Here is a 15,147-nt window from a genome sequence, read left to right on the forward strand (position 1 = left end):
CAACAGGTGCCTCAGACACACGCAGACAGGCGCACTCTGCAGGAGGAAGAAAGCTTAACTTGGATGTGGTCATTTCTTTGTAATGACATGAAAGCACTGACATTAGCTAAGTTCGTCGTGGGTGGAGAAAATAAAGGGGAAGCTGGAGACACTGGACCTATTGGTTCTGAGACAGAGAAGTGAACACCAGACACTGACAGAGAGCAGTGGGAAAACAAGCGAAAGAAAAACTGAGGCTAGTACAGGTGAATTTAAAGGAGGGTGAACAGAAAACCACAGCAGGAGGAGAACATCAAGTGAAGTCATGGCACAGCATCAGCAAAGCTGCTGCTTTCTCATCATTCTGTGCGTGAGAGGTAAAAACATCGCTAATGTATTCCAGCATGACAAAGTCAGTGAGACTGTTACAGTTTGATGACTAACTCCTGAGTTATATTTCGTAGTAATGTAACACCTACTGTTTCTTCTGCAGGTGTTCTGGGTGGTGATTGGTCAGTTGTTCTCCCCTCTAGTCCCATTTGTGCTGCGGTTGGTTCTACAGTAATCTTCCCCTGTTCCTATGACTACCCACTTAACTCTGATGAAGTCCAGACAGATGGGCAGCTCTCCGCACAGGTAATAAAGGAGGCATTGTTTCTTGTAGCAGTAGAGATCACTTTCTGTGTAACCTTTCTGTGGTCAGAATAAGTAGATATCACCATGCCATGGTTCCTGTCAAACTCTAGCAAAATAAACTGTTCTCATAAGCTTTCTGGTAATACTTAGTGGGGATGTCTAGATTGTAATCTGCTGCTCTTTATTAGACAGGAAGCAGTGAAAAGAAGGTTTTGTCTAAGATGTGGTGTCTCGGAGACAGTCGCTGCTTAACGAAAAGGTACAACACTCATCAGAGAAAAACAAAAATACATCACAGGGCTTTCTGCAAAAACACACAGTTTCTAAGTTTACGTGTCTGTATGTCTGTGTCAGCTATGTGTTCCACAGTGAAGGTATTTTACAGGATCCATCTTATCAGAACCGGGTGAAGTACCTGGGACAACCAGGAAGCAAGAACTGCTCTCTGAGGATTTCTAATCTCAAAGAGTCAGACAGTGGAACATACGTGTTTTACCTCATCACCAACCATAAGACACAGAAGATGCCTCCACAGACTGGCGTGCAGTTCTTAGCGGCAGGTGGGCACATTCGCTCCATTCTGTAAGATGCATGACAAACACAGTTTTAATATTATTTCAAGACAGTTTTATCCATCTGTTTATTCCTTTTCCTAACCTGGAAGACTTTGAATTTATTCTTCCAGTGGCTGTTGCTTAATGTAGGTCTATTGGTGAGTCTCACTGTTGGCGAACAACACAAGGTCCACAGTGTGTTTGGTTTGCCACAAAAACTGATCGCTGTTAAATAAAAATGAAAACAACTGATTGATAGATATTTATATCTAAAATATATGCAAAGCAGAACATTAGTATTTGTATTTTTGTGTTGACATGTAACCGTTTCCTTTTTGAAAGCTTTGACTCCTCGTGCTTTTCGCAGGAAGCAGAACTGAAACCTGCCAGTGGCCTTTTGACATAATAATCACTATATATAAACCCCTGGCTTTGTATTACTTCAATAAAGAAAACCCAGTCAGAAACAAATGTTACAATGTTGTTGTTTTTTTAATTCAAATTACAGTATCAAACCCTGTGAAACCAAAGGATTTAAAAACTGAAATTATCTCCTGACACAAAATGAGTCAAGTCCTGGTGGGAAGAACCGCTTTCTGCTTTTGTCTTTTTAACCACACAGACATTCCTGTCTAACTGCACGTAATAACAAATACATCTGTAGGTAACAGCTTTGTGGCTTCCTTGTTTCTAATGTTGTTTTGTCTAATGTTATAAACCTCAAGCAACATTTTTAGTCTGCATTTTATAGGTGAAGCCTAATCTTTGTTTTGCTGTGTGTAAAATGCAAGCCATCGCCCCAAGCTTTGAATTATAAGCAATTAATTTAGCGAAACGTCTAATTTATTCCAGAGTAGTAACTAATATGTTATCAAAATACACAAATGCTTCTTAAAAGATTTATTTATTTACCAAAAAAAAACCCACTAAATAGAACTGATGATAAAAAAATCATCTTAAGTGATGATATTGCCCTTCATTGTTTACGATTCTATCAAGTCAAAATGAATTAAATTTGCTGTGTACCTTTATCGTTATGTAGGTACGCTCCTGAAACACGAGGTTCTTCATTCAGGTTCCTTTTCTCTCCCTTTTTGTCACTGCAGCTACATGCACTGCAGTTGCGGTCATGGCGAGTCCATCCCGTTTCGTCCTGGAGGGGACAGCCTTAAACCTGGCCTGTTGCAACCCAGCTGCCACTTCGCTAAGCCGCTTCACATGGTACAGTACCAAAGGTGCCAGGTTGGAAGGTGCTGGACCGGTGTGGAAGACCCGCAAAGTTACAACGGCTCATTCTGGCAGCTACTACTGCCAAATGCAGACTGGAGACGAAAAGCAACGCTCAAATGTTCTGGAAATCGATGTGCAGTGTGAGTGAAATGTAACTCTGAAACCAATCTACATCATATTTAATTATACTGAAAACATGTTTAAAGATATGTTTGCATCTGTCCACTACTTGATTCATTTTTCATCTTCTTTAAATCTCGTGATATTTGACGTTAATGACCTTTAATGCCAACCTCCTGTAGACTCGCCTAGAAACATAATCCTCTCCACCTGGAGAGCGGAGAAGGATCATCGTGTGACTCTGACCTGCAGCAGTGAGGCCAACCCACTGGTCCTCACCTACTTTTGGTACCAGGGTGCAGCATGTCTCCCAGCAGCAGACGTAAGCTTTTATCGAGGAAGATCCACCCAGGCTACATTGACAGGAAGAGTCCCAAAACTCACCAGTGCCAACATCACCACGGAGGACGATGGGGAGCACTGCTGTGTGGCACGCAACAAACACGGCTTTCAGAAAGCCAGCTTGATTCTGCCCAGCTTCGAAGGTAGGTCAATGCAGAGCCTCGAGATCACATTCAAGGGATTTTTTTTTTCAAGTTCTCTGTTATGAGTACAGGATTCAGAGTATAGGATCCTTCAAAATGTGTTTTATCTTTAGATACTACGGCACTGTGGATTCAGGTATTGTTGGTATAATTTTTCCGCATGTCAAATTGAACTATCTTTACATGGTAATCAACCAAATACGGCCAAATATTACCTTAAAATAGCAGTCATAAAGTTGGTAATGAGGTTGCAGCATAGTAGTGTTTACAATGCATCTCAAAAGTACTTATTATATTGAAAATATATATTTCAATATATTTTAGTGAGATCTCATGTGGCCGATTAACGCAAAGTACAGTATATTTGTGACGTCAGAAGAAATTGTTCATGGTTTTGATGCTTTTTTTTTTACAAACATAAATCTTAGAAATGATGAAACACTTTGACACCTTGTTCCTATTGGGTTATACAGAGTTAGCAGCATCATGCTATGGAGGTGCTTTTCTTAAGAATGGAGTGATCTTAGAAAAAAACCTGTTGTAAAGTACTTATGACTCGGGCAGAGACGGAGCCTTCAGCAGGACAGTGATCCAAAACATACAGCCAGAGCTACAATTTAATAGTTTAGATTGAGTGAGAGTGGCCTAGTCAAAGTCCAGAGCTAAATCTAAGTGATAAGATGTGGCAACATTTGGAAACCCATGTCCTATTTATACAATCCTGTGGGGGTTTACTTTCATTGGAGAGAAGAATAACCTTCGATTTCAGTCTCAAGATGGAGGGACGTGGTCTCAAAAGACCAGCAGCTGTAGCTGCAGCGTAAGATGTTTCTGTAAACTAGCCGGCTGAAAAAAAAGCATGTCACTCTATTCAGACTTTTATTTGTAAAATAATTGGAAACTATCTATCATTCTTCTTCCACTTCACAATCATCCACCATTTTGTTGGTCTGTCTCTTAAGATTCTCAATAAAACATCGAATTTTATTTTTGTATAATGTGACAAGACATTAGAGCTTCAGATGGTATGAATATTTTGTTAAGGCTCAGTGTATGTGTGCATTGAGTTCTCTGTAATCTTCTGCTCTTTGCAGTGGCCGACTCTCCAGAAAGGACAATTTTGGTGACTGGATTAACTATTGGGGTCGTGCTGGCTAGTGCTGCGTTAGCTGCCTTTTTTATGATAAGGTGAGTGATGTCTTTGCCGCTTTCACGATCATCAAGTCATATTAACAAGACCGGGACTGCTGCTTCCAATAAGCATCAGACATAACACAGTCCTATTTATAGACAGTATGGTTGTAGTTCTTGTCTGGATGAACAAAACAAATCAACTTTTGTGAAGGTGTGGCGTATCCAAAGCTATGCGTAGATGACCAAAAGAGTTACAAAAAAAAGGAGAAAAGAATAGTTACACTTCCTCTATAAATCTGTGTTTGTTCTGCTTTCAGGAAAAAGAAGAAAGCCAGAAGACAGCCAGACAGTGTCGCAGACACTGTCACAGTTGTCCTCACTGTTGTCCTCACTGGGACAACTGTGACAGAGTGAAGGAACTGCTTTGATTATGTGTGCCAACATACACGTTGGGTAACACAATGTTGAGACCTAATGGATGCATGAGATGTCGGATCATCCTGCCCTGTAAACCCCCCATATTCATAAAGTTACACAATGCAACCTATTTTGGGATTTTTGAAACAAAAAAGGACCAGAGTTTCCTAACCCTGGTCCCCAAAGCGCGCTGCCCGGCTTGTTTTAGAAGTGTCTCTGCTTTTACACACCTGATTCAGATCATTACTGTTCAGCAACAGGCCTCTAACTCAGGGGTGTCCAAAGTGGGTCCTGGAGGGCCGGCATCCTGCATGTTTCAGTTCTCTCCCTGGTGGTAGAAACAGCCTTCTCAGCATGTCAGTGTTCTCCTGAGGCCTCTAACGAGCCATCATTTGATCCAGGCGCGTTAAACCAGGGAGAGAACTAAAACACGCAGGATGCCGGCCCTCCAGGACCCACTTTGGACACCCCTGCTCTAAATGACGTTCCCTCTACGGAGGGCTAAAAGGGCCACAATTCCACCCAAAAAAATGAAATAGTAAATACAATTGGGAGATTAAATGAAAGCTAAAAATAGGTATTATATTGAACAAATATACATATTTTACCCAGTCCAAGTGTTATCCCTTCCCAGACTTTACATAAACCAGGTGACTGTAAATAATTAAGTGGTCCTTTTAATTATTAAATAACTTGTCCTGACCTGGTATTTATCTGTATATTTTAAAGGTCTAGATGAGTTATTAGAAGTACTTAGATGTGGGAATCTAATTTCATTTTGAAAATAACTATGCAGCATATTAATTTATATGGGTTTTTTTTTTATATATCCATATATATTTTTTTACATGAATAGATATTTCTTTTACAATTTTTTTATGTTTTGCATTTAGGCTGATTTGGCCCATTATAAATGAATACTTGAAGGTGCAAACTGTTTGTGTCTGGGATTACTGCTGTTGATATTTGAGCTCAACATGCCAAATATCAACATGGCATGGCATGTGTGCCTAATCGTACTTGTAGCAAATTCATTTATGATGTCTTTTCAGTCTAGTTTCTTGGGACATTGACTTTCTGTGGGAAGAAGAGTTAATTTTACTGATGTATGCATAACTTCTTCTTTCTCTACTTCCTAGCAATTTCTTGCCTATGATCAAGTCTAATCATGAACCTCTTATAAAAAATATTTCTCATAGTATCCTTCAAACCTTTTCTGTGCACCACATTTAAATGAACCTAGCATTTTAAACGTTACTTCATGGCTCAATACATTAAAAGTCAAAAGTTGTCAGTTGTTATTTTTGTGTTGGGAGCTCGGTGCTCTTAATCAGTTCAAAAGATATTTAGGAAAACCTAAATATTTCATAAACAGACCCAAATTGAAATGATTTGTTATAAATTGATGTCGGCTTGGACCAGTTGTACATCTGGTTTTGCTACTTTGAACTGCTAGCTCCTTGGAAACTGAATAATTTCTGTGTTTCACTATATGGGCGCTAATCTTTTTTTTTTTTTGTCAGTGGATAGCTTATAAGAAAACAAATAAACACATTTGTTGTATTTATTTCTTTAATAGAAGGAGTTTTAATCCTCACAGTGATCTAATGCATGGGTATTGTGAAGGAAGAAAAAAACAGATGTGAATACAGGAAGTCCTCCACAGATCGTTACAGATGCAGACCACGAACGACATGACTTGTATAAGAAAGCTATTTTCAATTTCCTGAAGAGGCTCTTACTGAAAACCTGATGTTTCATGTTTAGTGTAATAATGATGACAGAAAACATAGTCATCACAACCACATAAAAAAAACAACCTCACAGTCAGATTTATTTCTGTATTTAGAGTAAACTTTAGGGTTCAGATACTGAGCAGGGCCTGAAGAAGAGCAGGGCGAGGATGAAAACCTGCTTCCCGCCCAATCAGCTTCAGGAGGCACCTGGATATTTTAGTGTCAGTTTATTTTTAGAAGAGGCCTTTTCAACCAAGACTGATTATGTAAAGTGCTCTCTCTTTTTTGTGTGAATGAAGTTATATTATCTGTTTTATTCCCCCCATTTCACCTTTTCCATGCAGTAAATTCTCATTTTAAACTTTGAGCTGCAGTACGCACATTATGGAAAGTACAACATGTCCAATAAATTAAAAATAAGAAAAATTAAAGGTGTGAAAGTTATGTGCGTTAAAAACAACACATTTGTGAAGCTGTAAAATTTCAGTTACCATTATAAACAAACTATAATAAAAGATAAATCTTATCGGGTCTAATTGAGACCACTGGACAAATTTCTTAAATATTTCTATAGGGGAACACATAATATTTGGCAAAGTGACGGAACATTTTCATGCTTGCTGAGATATGCAGACATGAATTCAAACTCAAGGGGGCAGTGTTGCGTGTCTTAAAACTGAACCATTTCTACCAATGACTGCAGCATAAACCAATGTTTGAATTTAGCGTACAAATAACCAACCTACATAAAAAAACATCAGTATTGTTTGAAATAGCAAATATCCATTCTATGTTCAAAATCCATTCAATGTTGCAGAGAAAAAAGAAAATGCACAATGCAGATCGTCCATGCAGCTTAGCTAAGCGTCAGGAAGCATTTTCTGTCCACGTGTTGAGACTTGGCAGCAAAAAGTCATTTTGATTCCTGTCCTTTGATTCCTTACTCATGCTAGGGATTTTAAAGCAGTTCTTTCATCCAAAAATCCCATTTTCATAGTCATTGCTGGTATTCTGAAGAATAAAGGAGACTAGATTAGGCGTCACATGACTCTGGTATCATTTCCTGTTTTGTTTTTTTCAAAAACCTGTTCCTCTTCTCACCTCTTCGTTCGTTGCATGAGGACGAGACCGACACTTCCTTTAACAAGAAAACAAGAAGCTTCTATGAACAGAGTTTATTTTCTGGTGTCCCAATTCAGCAAAGCAACCAGAGCCAAATTCAGAATGACGTTCTGTGTTACCTACCAGACCCAGATGAGAATCGGTGGCAGCACAAGCAGAATAATCACTTTAATTCCAATACCAAGGACAATCAAAGGATGGACTGGGGGGAAAAAAACAAGGAATAAACCACTAGAAATAATTAAAAGTAGCCACATATGTTTTAAACAAACCCCCAGTATCTTGAAGCTCTGAAGTTCAAATTAACATGAATGAATTAAAGCTGTAAGAATGCGAGTTCTTCCCTTCCTCCAGGATTCCTACCCGTTTCTTCCACCGCCAGCAGCAGCTCAGCTGAACGGCTCTGGCCCGCGCGGTTCTGGGCCTGGCAGATATACGTCCCTGTGTGGGCCAACTCAACGGAGGAAATACTCAGCACCTGCCCTGAGCCCACCTGGAGCTCGGTGCTGGAGTTGGAGACGTCACTGCTGTACCACCAGGTGTAAGTAATTGCAGCAGGGCTGGCAGAACCTCTGCAGGTCAAAGTCACGCTGCTGCCGACCAGCAGAGGGTCAGAGCGGTTCACCTCAACGGATACGTTCAGCGGAGGATCTGGAGAAAGAACACAACCGTGGTTCCAGTAAAAATAGGTTGATAGTACATACACAGTGTCATGCAGAAGTAGTCATACTATTTGAAGTTTTCTTTTACATTTCATCACATTTCAACTACAAGCCTCGTTTTATTTTATTGTTTTCCGTGACAGTCAAAGCAGCACATGGTTGAAGTGGAAGGAAAATGAGAACTTTCACCCCATTTGCAGATCTTTTAAAGCCTCCAATAGGTTTTATTCCAGGATTGTCCAGTATTTGTTTCACCCATTTTTCTATCAACCCTTACCAGCTTCCAAAATATCCCCACAGCACGCTGCTGCCACTACCATGCTGCAGCATGGCTAAGGTGCGTTCGGGGTTATGTACAGTATAAAAGTCTTTTTAATATTCTTCCAGATTTGTGGTGGACAACAAATGATTGCCCCACCTGAGATTAGATGTTTAAAGCTTTGGATATTTTTCAATCATTTGTTTTTAAACATTGCCACGTCTTTCTCCTTGACCTGTCTGCTGTGTCTCTTGGTCTTCTTGATGGACTTTGTTCATTGATGTTCTCCAACAAACCAAACAAATTTGATATTGATTAATATCAAATGTATTCATCTTTATGTAGCATCATTATAGTGCTTACACCAAACATCCAGAGCCACAGGATCTGATTGCGAGGATTTTAGCCCCTCAAAAGCACATGAATAGTTTCCGGTATCTGTAGTCTGAGCCTGAAACGTTGGTTCTGCCACCGGACGTCCGTCTCTGAACCAGATTATTTTGCCGTTTTGGCACTCTGTCTGACAGTCAAGGGTCACGCTGTCTCCGAGTCTCACTCTGTCGGGGCGTACGGTGGCTCTCAGCCCTGGAGATAAGCAAAGGCAAGACTTACACCACAAAAAGACATTCAACCAGAAAACAGAAACCTGAGAACATAAATCTGCTTTACCTGTGACAGAGAGAAACACTGACGTCTTACTGCGCCGTCCAAACTTATCTGTGTCAAACCAGAAGTAGTAATATCCAGTGTCGTTCTCCTGCAGGTCACGCAAAACCAGGCTGCAGTTGTGTGCATGATCACCTTGATACTCAAAGCGACCATTATATGACGGAAGGCCTGAAAGCCTGACGCGTTCCCAGACGCCATTTTGATTCATTCCTCTGTCCCATGCGGTCCCTCTGACGGATTCCTCGTCTGGGTAGCTGTACGAACACCTGATCTCCACTGAAGACCCCCTCAACGCACAAATATCCGGGTTCTCAAAGGTCACCGACCAGGCAGCACTCACTTTCTCTGCTAGTGAAAACACAAAATTAAACTTGTGATGACCGTTTTTAAATCATTTATAAGATCATGGGGAAAAGAAACTCAATTGACTTGGAAAAAATAATACGCCCCATGATTCAGCAGAACAGCCTTCAATAGCAATAATTTATAAAGTCGTAGTTTTTGGCATGGCTTCATTGGACTCTTTCATGTACAGTAAAAGCAGTTAGCAGCAGGTGTTGCTACTTTCCCTCTGAAACTCTATAAATGCATCACAGGAAACAAACAAACAAAAAACAAAGCATAAAGAAAAACACACTTCCAGCCTTATGAGCCAAGCTTTGTGCTTGAAGTTCATTTCACTTGCTTGTTCCCCCCCTGAGCCAAAAATCATTTAAATAAACATAAAGCTAATTTAACATGACATTCATAGCATTGCATGTGGGAACAGTTTACACAGGAAGAGCATTTAAATAATACATATCATGTCATCAACATTAATTTTGCAGTGGGAGGTATGTGGGATGATGCATTTGTAGATATGAGAAAAACAACACTTTTCAAAGTGTTTCCAAGCCTAAAGTGAAACTTTGACAGAAAACAACGAAACTGAAGAGCTCCCATCACCATGGAAACGCAGCACTGTTGCAATAAAAGGTAACAGTTCAAGTTGAGGCTCAAACAGAAAACGCAGCTCCTCTTCAGTTTGTGTTTCCTAGCGTTGGTGCTTGATTCACAGACTGTATTTAACATATTTAACCTGGAATCAACGTTTTGAACAAATTCTTGGTCTAAGTTCAGAAATGATCAAACATTAAGATGAGCCTTAAGAGGTTTGCTGCTCTTGCAAATGTAAAAGATTTTCAAGTAGAAATAATATTTAGAATAACTATATATTTACTTACCCTGCTGCAGCAGAAGAAGTATCAGCACTTGAATCATGTTCTACAAGAACAAGAAACCGAGTTGATAGTTCATTTCTCAAAGCAAGCTGTAGTGATCGGGCCAACCCACGGCTGCACAGCACTTCTAGAAAATAAAACAGATTTGAAGAAGTTTTAGGTGGAAGTTTGTCACAAACATGATCAGTAAGCACTATGTAAATCAGCCAGGATAGGAAGGGAGGAGTTTGTTTGTCCCTGATCACATGGTGAGTTTGAACCAGAATCTGATATTTAAGGTGAAATTGTAGAATAAAGAATGAAGATCAGTGAATGTCCTAAGAGATAGCTGAAGAGCTGATGGAGATCAAATGGGGGCTGCTGATGTTTCTAGGGTGGTGAAGTTTCTTAAGTCTCCCGTTAAAAGAAAAAAAAAGAAAAGAAAAACAACAGGGTAAACTTGAGTTTTGTTTTGTTCTTCAGTTCCTAAAACAAATTTCGGTCATTATTTTTCCTCTTGTGGTGTTTGAGATATAATAATCTCTGTCAATGACACAGCAGGATCTTGAACGCAGGAGGTCTCAGTTTCAGCATGGATGACTGGAGCCAAAACCAGCTTTCATCTTTCACTACTGAATCAGAGTATTTTTAGAGTTTTTGTTTTTCTACTCCAACCGTTTTAAAGCGGCTGCCCATATGCCACCTACCCCCAATTCTGTGGCATTACAACTTCCAACTTCAGGATGTCGAATTGGGATTTTAGTGCAGTTTGAACCCCGTCTCTCAGTTTTCCCAGCCACCCCTGAACTCATCGCTTACTCTCTCCATGATTCCCAGACTGATCACACCTGATCTGAGGCGTGTAAAGCTCACCTGTTTTCTCCTGCCCTCTGCTGGACTCATCTGCAGCCCAGTCTTAGCGTTCCAGAAATTAGCTGAAGTCTCTGGACTTTGACTGGTCCATTCTAACAAGTGAATACTCTCTGATCTAAGTGGTTTATTTAATTTTTTGCAGCTACTACACATGTTTCCTCCAGTGTTTCCATTCATGACAACCATCTGCTCAATAGCGTGAAGCTTGTTTCTCATCTACTCACGTGAAAAGATGCCTCCGCCTGAGCCGTGGCTCTCTGCAGCTCCTCCAGGGTCGTCTTGGCTGCATCTCTGATTAATGCTTCCACGTTCAGTCAGTCGACCATGTCTTGATACGTTTGCAGTTGTGGCACACTCTTCCTGTTTTGATGTGTTGAACAAAACATTACGTAACCTAACCCTGCTTTGACCTCTCTGCTGCCGTCCTTGAGCTTCATTAATCCCAATGAAACTCTCAATAAAACACATCGAAGTACAAGTCAGAAATACTAAGAAAAAGTACAAGGGTTGCAAAAACCTTTAAAAGTCGATTGGGCCACACATGTTGATAGCTTGGTTTCATCAGTGGGCCTCTTAGCTTGGTATTTAGGAAAATGTTTAGCTTGTTAATTGTCAAGTGAATTCATCTTTCCTTCAGGCTGCAGCAGGACGATGAACCTGCTGAACAAGTACGCTGGAGGTGTTTATACTGTATGTAGCACTGTTGATGTTGGAAGCAAGTAAAAGTGAAATCTTTTCTTGGCAAACATGCATGTGGGCACTAATATAAAGGTTTTTCATGGAAGGTTTTTATATTTTCATTCTCAAGAGAACAAAAGGTTTTGTGATGTACTTTTGAGCGACGCAGAAAGGAAATGGAGAGCAGAGGAAACGTAAACATTTTTGACTGCGTAGCGTTTCTTGGTTGAAAAGCTCCACAGCTGCTCGACCTGTTTGCTGTTCTCAGAAATCTGCCCGGCTCGTCAGGAACTCTTCCACATTCCTCCAGGTGCCTCGGTCGTCTGACGTTCCTGTCTTGCTGGGGACAATTGAAGAGACCAAGGAGGTTTAGGCGCAGAGGGAGACACGAGGCGCCGGTTCACAGAAGCATCTGCATTCGGTGCATTTGTGAGGTCAGAAAAAAAAAGAGATAATTTTTATATCTGTAAATAGGGAAGCTGTCTTCAGAGCTAGGGAGGAATTTCTTGTGTAATCAGATTTCTCTTTCTTTATCTGGTATTTAACTAGAATGTGTCTGTGCCTTAATGTAGAAAGAAGGAAGCCAGGCTATAGTTTTGTTTCAGCAAAAGCATTTATGTAACATTATGAGTGCCTGAATGTGTTCTTAAATGTGATTCTACCAACAGTAACTTTGCGGCTGTTAATTATAGAAAATTAGTTGATGTAATTCATGTTGATTAATGAATTTACTGTATCGGTTTAATATTTTGGGATTTACTGAAGTAAAACCCAGTTCATTTCAGTTTATGCCAGGGAGGGTTTGAGTTGACAGAGGTGTCTAAAAACGCATACATGTCGTCACAATGTCTAGCTGCAACATTTTGGCAAACAAATGTGAAATTTATTGCCGTGTTGGTTATTTAATCTTTATGAAAAGAGCTGTGTGCATTTTTCTAACTTGCCCAGAGGTTATCTGTAGGGAATAAGAGAAACTAACTGAGTCAAGCAGAAGAAATGGCAGAGAAGATAAAAGTTTCTCAGATCTGCTGGCTGCTCCTGGCGGTGCTTCAAATCACTGCACCTTCTTCAGGTAAATAACAACACGAACGTCACAGACGCGTTAGCAGCTGCCTGCACTGAATGCTTTGCATTGTGTGCGTTGAATTTGAGGCGTAGATGTTATCACCGCAGCAGAAGTAAAGAGGTGACCTGGCATTTTTCAGTCTAAAGACTCATGGTGCAGAGAATCTTCATTATTACATGTTAAAAGTAACGTTAGCAGTATGTTACATTTAGTGAATAAAGTGCCAACTAGACTGTAAATCACAGATTATTATTATGACAACACATTTTACACAATGAAGCCAAAAATTATTCTTATGCCTTAAATTATTATTATTATTATTATTATTATTATTTTTTATGTTACCAGCATGTTTCTTAGGACTGGAACTAAATGTTTTATTTTTAAAGAGTCCCAGCTTAAATATGTTGAGGACCTCAAAAAACTTGAAGCTCTTGAATCCCCCCCCCCCCCACTAACTATTAAGATGGATATCAATCTTCTAAATGTCATTTTTTAAAATAAAATGTTAATTGTTTTATTCTTTCAAACCCAATCCTGAGTTTGCATTTTATTTTTCTTTGTGCTCGTCTCGTTTCTCCTCAAAAACAAATTTCTAGTTTAAACAAAAATTCAATTCAAATGCAAATCTGCAGTTACATTTCAGATGTATCAGCATGTTTTGGTTTTTTTAAATAGAAAAAAACACCCTTTCACCCTATTTTGATGTGCTTCTTTTGTTTTTAATCTTCACCTGCCTCAGCACAAGACGCCACGACCTCCTCGGCGAACTCTACCGACACCTCAGCTCCAAAGAACGTCTCTGGCTATCGGACTCTTCCGACTGATGTCAGAGTGGCCGTGGGCGAGCCTGCAGAGTTCAGGTGTGGAGTGCCTGAAGCCTCCAAAAGCCTCACATTCACCTTTTACAGCAGCCATGGAAACTACACCCTCTCCTGCCCCAACGGCAAGGTGGAGGACATTCCCCAGGTGAGACGGTCACGACGTTGAAGCTGTTCGTTCACCTCGTACAGTAAAGTTAATTTCTTCAACTGCGAGCTTTTTCTTCTCCCTCTGTCGCCTCAGGCTCCGTATGGGCGTTGTGAGGTGAAGGGTGGTGAACTGGTGGCGATTTGGACCCTCAAAGGAACCTCGTACTCTGACAACGACACGCTGGTCGTTTGTCATCAGTCAAACGATCCAGAAGACTGCTCCGCTGTCCTGCATGTCTATGGTGAAATCAGGAAACATTGTGTGAATTACACATTGCATATGTGATGTGATCAGTCGAAATCATTCTGCTTAAACTTCTTCACACCTGCCTGCAGATAAAGGTGCCAGCTATGCTACCCTCGTTGGATGTGTGATCGGAGGATTCTTTGGGGTCCTTTTGATTTTCGGCCTCATTTTTCTCCTGATGCCAAAATCCATGACGATTCAGAACTGCCTTGGTAAGCAGTGACTTAATGTTTATGTGGCAAATGTAGAAACAATAACAACAACAAAAAGGAGAGCAATCTGACAAAATCTTAAGGACTGATGCAATATGCAAAATTGTTGTTTTTAGATGAAGAGGACATCATCGATGACCTGGACTCAATCGTAAAAGAGTGAACCAAGAGAAAGAATCGAAGCAAAGCTCCATTCATCTGCCAGTTTTTACTTCTAATTCCAGTTGAACCATGTTATACAGATGATATTGGCTTGTCTCTACCTGCCGCACATCTTCCTTCTACATTCAGTCATTGGATGACGGCCATCATAATAATAAAAATAATAGATAATACTGATGAGCATTGAGTCACTTAAATGCACTACCACAACCTTTCCACTTGAGGGCAGCACTTTTATGAAGACAGTCTAAACCACAAAATGCAAAACAAGAAACACAAGTTGCTTTTCTGCACTAATATTGGGGATGTGAATAGTGATTATTATATTTTTTATTGTGGTTTATGTGCACAGCATCAACAAAGTCACAAGTATCTGAACTAATTTGCCTTTTTCCCCCCACTTTTCAGTATGAGTTTGGAGTTTATTTTAAAACAGTTCACAAGCGAACACATCAGTTTGATATGATCAAGTCAGCAGGCGAGTAGAAATGTACAAATTAAAGCGATCTGTTGCATTTATGGTCGACGCCCATTTACTGTCAAACCTTATCTCAGAGTCTTTGTTTAGGACACATTAGCAAGACAGAGGATACATGTACAATTCTTCAAACTAAGCTGGCCTCGCCACCAACTCAGTCACCGATAACTAACTCAGACCTGCGTATTTTACTGTTTTGTTACTTATTTAACATGCACCCAACTTTCATTTTAAATCAATAATTTTAGATTTTATCCA

At 40.1% G+C, this 15,147-nt stretch overlaps 3 protein-coding genes across 7 annotated transcripts; 2 read left to right on the plus strand and 1 right to left on the minus strand.

Moving 5' to 3' along the window:
- Positions 1-46: 46 nt before the first annotated feature.
- Positions 47-4,898, plus strand: LOC111608123 (sialoadhesin-like). The gene is made up of 8 exons (XM_023330962.1): positions 47-356; positions 473-615; positions 804-874; positions 970-1,175; positions 2,276-2,539; positions 2,702-3,004; positions 4,099-4,192; positions 4,456-4,898. Exons 1-8 carry the CDS (start codon positions 305-307, stop codon positions 4,550-4,552), a joined length of 1,230 nt encoding a protein of 409 aa, XP_023186730.1. The 5' UTR covers positions 47-304; the 3' UTR covers positions 4,553-4,898.
- Positions 4,899-6,109: 1,211 nt separating this feature from the next.
- Positions 6,110-11,553, minus strand: LOC111608036 (carcinoembryonic antigen-related cell adhesion molecule 6-like). Of its 4 annotated transcripts, none has more exons than XM_023330288.1 (8): positions 11,300-11,553; positions 10,227-10,350; positions 9,004-9,348; positions 8,698-8,919; positions 7,777-8,064; positions 7,537-7,615; positions 7,393-7,429; positions 6,110-7,302 (listed from the first exon to the last, which is right to left on the minus strand). In XM_023330288.1, the coding sequence occupies exons 2-8, from the start codon at positions 10,261-10,263 to the stop codon at positions 7,264-7,266; spliced, it is 1,047 nt and encodes a 348-aa protein (XP_023186056.1). In that variant the 5' UTR covers positions 10,264-10,350; positions 11,300-11,553; the 3' UTR covers positions 6,110-7,263. The 4 variants fall into 4 exon arrangements, with proteins under 4 accessions (XP_023186056.1, XP_023186054.1, XP_023186057.1 ...); XM_023330286.1 differs by having other exon boundaries at positions 9,004-9,351; positions 11,300-11,552; XM_023330289.1 differs by lacking the exon at positions 11,300-11,553 and having other exon boundaries at positions 10,227-10,388.
- A 445-nt stretch (positions 11,554-11,998) lies between these two features.
- LOC102234509 lies at positions 11,999-14,584 on the plus strand. 2 transcript variants are annotated; one of them, XM_023329456.1, is made up of 6 exons: positions 11,999-12,187; positions 12,715-12,825; positions 13,562-13,788; positions 13,885-14,032; positions 14,127-14,249; positions 14,366-14,584. In XM_023329456.1, exons 2-6 carry the CDS (start codon positions 12,750-12,752, stop codon positions 14,410-14,412), a joined length of 621 nt encoding a protein of 206 aa, XP_023185224.1. In that variant the 5' UTR covers positions 11,999-12,187; positions 12,715-12,749; the 3' UTR covers positions 14,413-14,584. The 2 variants fall into 2 exon arrangements, with proteins under 2 accessions (XP_023185224.1, XP_023185217.1); XM_023329449.1 differs by having other exon boundaries at positions 12,001-12,187; positions 12,702-12,825.
- The last annotated feature ends 563 nt before the right edge of the window (positions 14,585-15,147 follow it).

The sequence above is a fragment of the Xiphophorus maculatus genome, chromosome 3, assembly GCF_002775205.1.
Source record: "Xiphophorus maculatus strain JP 163 A chromosome 3, X_maculatus-5.0-male, whole genome shotgun sequence".
Classification (NCBI taxonomy): Eukaryota; Metazoa; Chordata; class Actinopteri; order Cyprinodontiformes; family Poeciliidae; genus Xiphophorus; species Xiphophorus maculatus.